General features: G+C 45.6%; 1 protein-coding gene across 1 annotated transcript; it reads left to right on the forward strand.

Annotated features, from left to right (window-relative positions):
- Window positions 1–6,011: 6,011 nt before the first annotated feature.
- Opn1sw (opsin 1, short wave sensitive) lies at window positions 6,012–9,726 on the forward strand. Its single transcript, XM_020160322.2, is given in 6 exon segments — window positions 6,012–6,156; window positions 6,159–6,356; window positions 6,592–6,760; window positions 7,110–7,275; window positions 7,755–7,994; window positions 8,666–9,726. Coding segments are annotated over 6 exon segments (1,038 nt in total). The 3' UTR covers window positions 8,786–9,726.
- Window positions 9,727–9,945: the final 219 nt, after the last annotated feature.

Below are 9,945 nucleotides of genomic sequence, written 5' to 3' on the forward strand. Positions count from 1 at the left end.
GTAGAACAACTAGAGAAACAAATTTCCTCTTGACTATTTTCCATTTGGTTCTGGAAATCTGTAAGTCTAGATCTAAATAATTGCCTCTTGACCCAAAATAAGAGAGGGAAGGGGGGAGGGGTGGAATCTGTCTGTCCATGGACGTTTTTGGTTATCATGACTGAGGTGGAAATGGTGGTTTGGACAGCTAGGGGACAGAGGCCAGGGATGCTGTTAAGCATCCAATGCTGCACAGGCCAGCCCTTACAGCCAGAACTTACCTGAGGCAATATGTCAGTAGTAGCCAGGTTGAGACACCAGCCTTACATCCTTCACGCAGTCTTCTGTAAGGCCTTAGTGTTTATTATTTGGTTCCAAAGCCAGCAGAGTGAATGAAGGGCACTGTGTCTATTAAATGCACTTAATGACTCCAGTTTTTAATATCATTCCCCAACTCTTTCACCTCACACCCTCTTCTTAGACTCTCCCCTCCCCTTACTCCATGATTTCCATGACTCTGGAAAGTTTTGGTTCTTTGGCTTGACTGTATGCTTGGGTGATGCTCTTTTTGGTCTGAGCTGCTGCAGGCATCTACCCTATCTTAGTTGGAGCTGGGTTGCCCCCAGCTTAAGCCCATTGTCCTTCCCTATGATGAGGGGTGGGCTAGGATGGGAGAGCACTGTTGGTGAAGGTCTTGGGACAGTGCTAAGAGAGACCAAACATGTGGCTACCTAGTCTGCACAGTGGAAGAGGGAGGGCCGGGGCTGTCTGTGTCCACAACAGTTAGACTCCTGTCTGAACCATGTGCAGAGGTGGGCAATCTCAGCAGAGTCCTGCAGACTGCTGAGGCTGACTTGTTACATTTGGGTCAGGTTAACACATGGACCAGGTATCTGTTCAGGGATCAGTAACTTCAAGTGGCTTTGGGTCCTGCCCAGGCAGTGTGGTGGAGCTGAGGTGGCCTGGTGATTTCTGGACCCTTAGTTAAATCTCTTCTTCAGTCTCCTCAGGATCCTATCTGTGGGTGAGCATCCATGTGGGGTGGCATTTCTTCCAGAAATAGCTGACTATTCTCCATCCAACACTTTTAGCTTGGGATTCAAAGGAACTCAACAAATATCCTGATCAGCCTAGAGCGTGACTTTGCTTTTATTAACTCACATGTGTATCAGAAGATGCTCTGAAGTCTGAAGGAAGGCTGGGGGTTGGCCAACATTGCAGGCCCCATCCAGGTTGGGTGACCAGTGTAGCCAAGGCCTGCAAGAGCCAGCTCACACAGGAGAGTGGGTGGTCTAGTGGGCTGACCACTACACTTATGCTTCTACACTTCTGTAAGTGTAGGAAAAGGAAAAAGGTAGAATGGGAAGGAGCCAGGCTGGGATCACTGAGAAGATGTCATATCAAAATTCATTCATTTCTTTAACTTTTTTGATAGGGCCAATAAGATGGCTTATTAAATGGGACCCTGGATTTTAGGGAAATATTTGAAATATTTGCTCAACAAATAAAGAATATCAACTGGAAATAGGGAGGTGATGGAACAGCTGAAGAATTGTGCCCAAAGTTGTGATCCAAGTAATGAGGTCTTCAGTGGTGTGCCATAGAGCTGTCTTGGGCTTTTGTATAATGTCCTCTATTCTGACAAAGGGAGTTGTCATAGAAAGGGAAGAGGAGTCTCTCTGTGCAAATGGTTTTCTTCTGCATTAATATGTTCTTGGGGAAAATATTTGTCTTCAAACTGATAACCCCTGATGATCAGCCAGGCTTAGAACTTTACTTGTTCCTTGTCTGGAGGAAGTAAGGTCAAAAGAAGGAGAAAAGAGGTGGAGGTGGATCTAAATCAGTGACCCAGTTTCCTTGCTTTCTAGAAAGGCACCCTTGATAGGCACTTGTGCTGAGGCAGAGCAAAGCAAGGCTGTACTAGAGAGAAAAAGGGAGCAGCAGAGCCTGTCCTCTGACTCCACCGTGAGACCATGTCAGAGAGCAGGTTGGGAGGACAGCCAAACCGAAGGCCGCATCCAGGATGGCTATGCGTCAGGGACCTGCAGGGGAGACAGAGCCCCCCAGCACCCCCAAACACATGCTCAGAACCTTCCTTCTAGTGATCTTTTCTGTCCTGCCTTGGAGGACTCGTGTACTACATATTTAAGTGGCTACAGTTGAGAGGTGAAGCCAACACACTGGTGAGACTCCATAGGGGTCTGGCCAAGCTGCAGTGACAGGACACAGCCAACAAGAGATTCAGAGAGAACATAAGGCCTGCAAGTTCACTGAGAGTGCACGATGTGCCCAGTGCCAAAAACCGACACAGGCTCAGACTCGGTGATAGTGGCCATAGAAAGGGGAAGCATGTTGGCCGTAGCCCTGCCTAGGCCCCTCTGCAGGAGAGTTCCTAGTGGGCCCTGAAGGATCTGGGAAGCAAAGGGCCTTTGGGCCTGGACCCTGTTCATGCTCATCCTAAAGACAGGAAGTCCACAAAGAGAGGACTCTGGGGAGTGGTTGGTGATGGAGGAGAGGGACGAGGGAAACAGAGAGGCTCAGGGGAGAATGGGAGTCAGTGAGAGAAGGTTCTGGGAAAGGCATATGGCCTTATTACCAGAAAGAAGTTTCTATCCTTTGGAGCTATTCAGAGATGAACCTGGTGGCCTCAGAAGAGCACATTTTGTGAGTACTTTGTGTGAGGCCCTAGGTTGACAGCTTCATGGGGGATTTCTCATACACTCTTTCTACGAATTCTCAATGTATAGCTATAGTTAGCCCATTTTGCACAGGTGGGAATAGGCCCAGGGAGAGCAGGTCTCAGCGTCACATGGCCAGTAAGTGATAGAGTGCAGCCTCCAACCTGGGCAGTCTGACTTGGGAGCACCCATTATTACTCTCGGTGGTACTCTGCCTACTTGGTCCTGAAGGCTGGAGAGTGAATGGTCAGACATTCACTCACATATTTCAAGCAAGACAAACATGAAGTACCTGCTATATGCCCCATGCCAGGAGCTCGTGGAGTTTATAGACAACCCAGCATCCTACTCAGAAAGAGAACTCAATGCTCTTTCTACAGTGGAGTCTCTTTTGGGCCTGTGCCAGACCCCAAATGTTAGGGACATTGCCATTCTAAGCTACATTGGTCTGTGGGAAGCTTGAAGGAGGAGGGACTAGAAGACCCAGGGTGCATCTGATTTATGTGACAGAAACTCTGCATGGACATTGACCTTTAAGGGGAGGTGGGTTAGGAATATTAGGGGTTTTAGGGGTTCCAAAAAAATTTACCAAGTGTCTTCATGAGCTTCTGTTTTCTCAATGGCAAATTTCTGAGACTCCTTCCAAAGGCAAAAATTCTGTCTAGCTTTAGAGCATACTTGCCTCTTTCATAGTACTTAGGAATCTTCAAGATGGTGATGGTTGATTCAGAAATCGTGCTACTGGGTATATATTCAAAGGAAAGCAAAGTAGTATGCTGAAGAGATATCTGCACTCCATGTGGACTGCAGCACCATTCAAACAGCCGAGATAGCTACCAAAGTAGCTATCTATTAACAGATAATAACTAAAAAATATATAGTCATAAAAAAATAAGCCTGGCTCAGTAGCTCATACCTGTAATCCCAGCTACTGAGGAAGCAGAGATAGCGGGGACTGTAGTTTGAGACCAGTTCAGGCAAAAAAAGTTTGCAAGCCCACATCTCAACCAATAAAAAAGCTGAATGTGGTAATTCGCCTATCATCCAAGCTACTAGGTTAACATAAGTAGGAGGATCAAGTCCAGGCCATCTTGGGCATAAGCTCCAGAACTTATTTGAAAGATACCTAACGTGAAAATGACTGGGGGTGTGGCTCAAGTGGTAGAGTGCTTGCCTGGCACGAAGCCCTGATGTCAAAATCCCCAATACCACACCCACACACAAAAAAGCTGAAATCCTGTCACTTTTGTTTACATGGATGAGCCTGGAGGACATTATGTTAAGTGAAATAAACCTGGCACAGGGACTGCAGGTATGGCTCAAGCGGTCGAGGCCCTAGGTTCAATCCCTAGTATCACAAACAAAAAACAGGCACAGAAAGATAACTGAAAGCTAAAAAAGTCAATTCCATATAAGCAGAGAGTAGAATAGCAGTGGTCAGAGGCCAGAAAGGGTAGGAAGAAGGCAGAACAGAATGAAGGGATGGTTAACAGGTACAAAAATACAGTTAGATAGGAGGGACTACAGCATAGTCGGGAGACTCAAAACTAGAAGAGAAGATATTGAGTTTCCAATATAAAGAAATGATATTATCGAGTTGTTAATTGCCTGATTTGATCATTGTACATTGTATACATGTATTCAACTAACACATTGTACCTCATGAATATATACAATTATGATATGTAAATTAAGGTTCTTTGCAGTACTGGGGTTTGAACTCAGGGCCTTGTGCTTGCTAGGCAGCTGCTCTACCACTTGAGCCACGCCCCATCTCTGTAAATTAAGTTTTTAAAGGGGCTGGGGTAGAGTGTAGAGCATTTGCCTGCCATGTGTAAGGCCCTGGATTTGATCCCCAGCAGCACACACACAAAAAAAATGTAAACAAATTTAAATGGTGATGATGGGCAAGTTCCCATCACGAGGGGCTGAAAACCCTAACTATTCCCTCCCTGTTTAGGTTTCCTTAGTTCCTGTTCATACAGGAGAGAGAGAGAGAGAGAGAGAGAGAGAGAGAGCGAGAGAGCGCTATGTTTAGTTTTGCCTCAGGTTTTAATTTTCTCCATTCTTTTTTTTTTTTCCTTTTTTTGGCGCTATTGGAGTTTGAAACTCAGGGCCTTGAGCTTGCCACTCAAGGCACTCTGCCACTTGAACCAAACCTCTAGCTCTGCTTATTTTTAGATAGGGTCTCATTTTTAGCCCATACAAGCCTGGACTGTGATCCTCCTATTTTAAACTTCCTTACCTTTGCTGCAATGACAGGTGTGTACCACCTTACCCAGCTTTTTTCTGTTGAGATAAGGTCTCACATTTTTTTGGTGGGCGGGGGGTGCCTGGGCTGGCATTGAATAGCTGTCCTGATCTCAGCCTCCAAAGTAGCTAGGATTATAGGCATGAATCACCAGTGCCTAGCTGATTTTCTCTATTCTTTATTTTTCAGCTTCATTGTTTTTTCCGCTTACCTTTAGTATCTCCTTTCTATTTATTTTGGGTTTGTTTACTTATTTATTTATTTTCAGATCTAACCTAGGGCCATACACATGTTAAGTGTTCACTCTACCACTGGGTTATACTCCCAGTCCTTATTTTGGGTTTATTTGGCTCTTCTTTTTCAGCTTAACGTAAAAATTTATATTTTAAACATTTTTTTCTCTGTTAATATAAATATTTAAAGATATAAATTGGCCTCTAAACACTGTTATAGTTATATCTGTCACTTTTTGATACATTGTTTTTATTGTCATTCAATTCAAATTCTTTTGTGTGTGTGGTGGTGGTACTGATGTTTGAATTCAGGGTTTTGGGTTTGCTAGGCAGATACTCTTATCACTTGAACCACACTCTCAACCCGCAATTAAAATTCTTTCAAATTTCCCTTATACTTTCTCTTTTAACCCAGGGAACATTTAGATGTGTATTGCTTCTTTCTAGGAGTTTGGGAATTTTCCAGGTACCTTTCTGTTACTGTGCTAGCTTCAGTTCACTGATCCTTTCTTTTGCTGTCCACTCTGCTGTTTTCACTGTGGTCAAAGAGTCAATTCTCCATTGCACATACTGCACTTTTCAGTTCTGGAATTTCCATTTGGTTTGTTCTTATTCACAGTGAATATTGCATATCTGGATTCTTTGACCCTAATCTTTTATTCTCTGAAGAACACACAATCAGCTTTGATACCACAAAAGGAGGTTTAGGTGGGGGTGAGAGATCTTTAATCCCAGAGTTTGTCCTTGGGAGGCTTAGGATAATTCATGGAACCCAAAAGCATCTTTAGAGGCAGGTCCTACAGGGGAGGGAAAACAGTGGAAGGATAATGTATAAGAGATCGGAGGACGTGGGGACAGCCCACGCACAAGATGTCAGAGGAGGAGGACTTTTATCTATTCAAGAACACCTCCTCAGTGGGGCCCTGGGATGGGCCTCAGTACCACATTGCCCCTGTCTGGGCCTTCCACCTCCAGGCAGCCTTCATGGGCTTTGTCTTCTTTGCAGGGACACTGCTCATGCCACAGTTCTGGTGGCTACACTACTCTACAAAAAGTTGAGGCAGCCACTCAACTACATTCTGGTCAATGTGTCCCTGGGGGGCTTCCTCTTCTGCATCTTTTCTGTCTTCACTGTCTTCATCGCCAGCTGTCATGGATACTTTCTCTTTGACCGCCACATTTGTGCTTTGGAGGCCTTCCTGGGCTCTGTAGCAGGTACTACAGGGGAAGAGGGCTGGGGAGAGGCAAAGGGCACTACTACTCCAGGGTTGGAACCTTGGTTGACGGGGGCCCTAAGCCCAGAGTAGAATTTTGACCAAAGCAAGATATTTGAGTTTTAAACTCCAAATGTTAGTCCAACCCTGTCTCTCTGGATTTGCTCCACCCAATCTGTATTCCATTCCACTGGGTGGGACTCTGTCTACCCCATTCTCCTCACATTTTGCCACAGGTCTGGTGACAGGCTGGTCACTGGCCTTTCTGGCCTTTGAGCGATACATTGTCATCTGTAAACCCTTCGGCAACTTCCGCTTCAACTCCAAGCATGCATTGATGGTGATTCTGACTACCTGGACCATCGGCATTGGGGTCTCCATTCCACCCTTCTGTGGCTGGAGCCGGTAAGTGCAGGGCAGTGGTTCTGACTTGGCTAGCAGCCTAGCTTGACGTGAGTGGAAAGAGCTTGGGCATTATCTTTCCGTTTTTGACCTATACTTAAAACAGTTGGAGTAGACGAGGCGGAAGGGCTGTGGGAGATGAGTGACATTTACCCTAGAATTACTGATGTTTCTGCTGGTGAGGACAAGAAAATTCCTGTGCCCAAAGCCTTCTGGTATTTCCTGGGATCTAAGTGGAGAACACAACCCAGGAATCTCCCACTAGTGGAGGAATCCCCACTCCATTAATTCTTGTGGCGAACCCAGAGTGAGCAAGCGCTTATTCCATGGGTGACATCTTGGTCCTTTGCAGGTTTATCCCTGAGAGCCTGCAGTGTTCCTGTGGCCCTGACTGGTACACCGTGGGCACCAAATACAGCAGCGAGTACTACAGCTGGTTCCTCTTCATCTTCTGCTTCATTATGCCTCTCTCCCTCATCTGCTTCTCCTACTCTCAGCTGCTGGGGACTCTCAGGGCTGTGAGTGGCTTTCGAGAGGGTCAGGGAGGAGTGGGGCAGGGGTCTCCAGGAGAGGTAAGAGTGAGTGCTCTAGAACATAAGATATATGTCAATGTCCATGGCCAGATGGAGGGGGTTTCTAAAAGTAGCAAAGGAAGTGGGGAGGGGGAATGATGAAACAGAATGAAGAATAAAGGCAGAGTTATCTCTGCTCAAGTGTCAAGAGATGCACGTAGCTGGGGGGCATGGCTCATCAGCAGATGTGGAGGTTCTAAGTTGATTCCCAGCACTTCCAGGGGAGGCAGTGTATGTGATCCCTTCCAACCTTGCAGACCAAAGAGCCACCGCCATCCTGCCTTCCTCAAGCAAGGAGAGCCAAAGACACTCAGCCAGAAAAGAGAGGCAGAGTGGACATTCCCCAACAGAAAAGGGTCCAGAGACCCGGGAGTTGGGGGGGCGGGGGGAGGGAAGAGATGTGATGCTCTCTGTGCTCTGTCCAGGTGGCAGCTCAGCAGCAGGAGTCAGCTACGACCCAGAAGGCTGAGCGGGAGGTGAGCCGCATGGTGGTGGTGATGGTGGGATCCTTCTGTCTCTGCTATGTGCCCTACGCTGCCCTGGCCATGTACATGGTCAACAACCATAACCACGGGCTTGATTTGCGGCTTGTCACCATCCCTGCCTTCTTCTCCAAGAGCTCTTGTGTCTACAGTCCCATCATCTACTGCTTCATGAATAAGCAGGTAAAGCTGTCTACTCACATTCCCATGAGGTCCTGGCCCATAAGTCCCTGGTTCTTTCCGTCAATGATGCTGTACTCAGAGCACCCTGGACTCTCGTCAGAGGGCCTCTAAAGGCAGACAAGAGAAGCCACAGAAACTCCAAGTAGGCTAAGAAGTGATGTTTTTTCTATTTTGGATCTTTTTTCTTTTGTTTTGCCATTCTGAGGATCAAACTCAGCACCTCATTTGCCTCACCCATGCTAGGCAAGTGCTCTACCACTGAGCTACATTCCCACCCCTAGATTTTCTGTTTGTTGATAGTTGTAAGTTCCATTCCCTTCCAAATTCCTCCTGCAGGAGGCAGGTGGCTCTAGACTAGAATTTATAAAGTTTTCAGGATGAGGAAGACTTGCTCGAAACCATCTGAGGAGGGATGGCAGAGCGGCAGAAGAGGTAGAGCGCCTGCCTTGCATGTGAGACGCTAAGTTCAACTCCTGTACCACAAACAGAACAAAAAGCCTCCAAACAAAAACCAAAACCAACCTCCCCCCCAAAAAACACAAAACAACAAAAACCATGAGTAGATGGGTATGAGAGACACTGTGTGTGTGGCTTTGGGGATACAAAGCTTGAGATCCACCTTGCATATGTCTGCCAATGGAGACCATCTCTATTTCTGTCTTTCCTTCTAGTTCCAATCGTGCATCATGGAGATGGTGTGTAAGAAACCCATGACAGATGAATCTGACATGTCTGGTTCCCAAGGAACAGAAGTTTCTACTATTTCTTCTGGCAAAGTTAGCCCGAACTAAGGACTCCACTTTGGCCTATTGGCAGCAAACAGACCTTCACATTTAAGTAAGTTTCTACTTTATCAAAAAAACTAACTAGTACAACACAGAAAAAAGATGGAAAGGGGAGTGATGGCATTTTGAGGAGTCAATTTTTCATTTTCCTTTTATTTTCTTCCTGCCTACAAAGCTACTATTTGCAGCTCAATCTACTTCAGACTGTTCAAAGGCCTTTTCAAAGATCACATTTCCACTCCTAAGTAACATCCTTCAGACTACTCAGAGAACTCTGAGAATATGGCTGATACTTTAGTGTATGGTTATTACTTTTTATTTTCAGTAAACTTCTATGCCCCACATCAGGGGTCCAAGATGATATATTCCGGGTTAGAACAAACTTAAGAAAACACCTTAGAGATGGGAGATGGGAAAGAAAAATGAAACAAACCCCAAACACTTACTGGTAGGTCTCAAATATGAGTGTGAGAGAACTTTCTTATGCTATCTCTGCCAATAGTTGTTATAGCTTTGGCTGGGGCAGCCATGTCCGTAAGCCCCTGTGCCACACTGAAATATTCTAGGTGCGCCTCTGTTTACTTTGGCTAAAATAATACATCTGATGTAAGCTGCACATTAGTTTAATGGCCCTGATGTTTTAAAAATGAACTTGCATGTATTAATACCATTTACAACCTATACCAAGTGTTAAGAAAGTTTTACATTTTTTTTTTCCACCCTCAAAAGAGCCTTCTTGAAATAAACACCAAGATAACTGTGTGTACATCTACCACACAAGGAATGTATGTGGTGTCAGGTAATTATGCAATGCCCTGGGCTGCTCTTCAATGATATGGCCTCTGGAAAGTAGAGAAGGGCTACAGCTGAGTAAAAGGATGCTATAAGACTCTAGAAATAGGAGGAAAGGAATAACTAATTTGGGAGAAGGCAGTACTTTCTCTGGGGCTGGGAGGAGGTATGGTGAACCTTCTACAAGAATTCCTTTTCTGTGGCATTTTATTATATTTTATTTTTGCAGTAATGGGGTTTGAACTCGGCCTCGCACTTGCTAAGGCAGGCACTCTTCCACTTGAGGTTCTCTGCCAGCCCTGTGGCATTTTATAGAGCCTATAATCCTAAGTGAGTTCCATTTCTAAGAGAATGAAAGACACACATACTCCCAA

The sequence above is a fragment of the Castor canadensis genome, chromosome 2 (genome assembly GCF_047511655.1).
Source record: "Castor canadensis chromosome 2, mCasCan1.hap1v2, whole genome shotgun sequence".
NCBI classification, from domain to species: domain Eukaryota; kingdom Metazoa; phylum Chordata; class Mammalia; order Rodentia; family Castoridae; genus Castor; species Castor canadensis.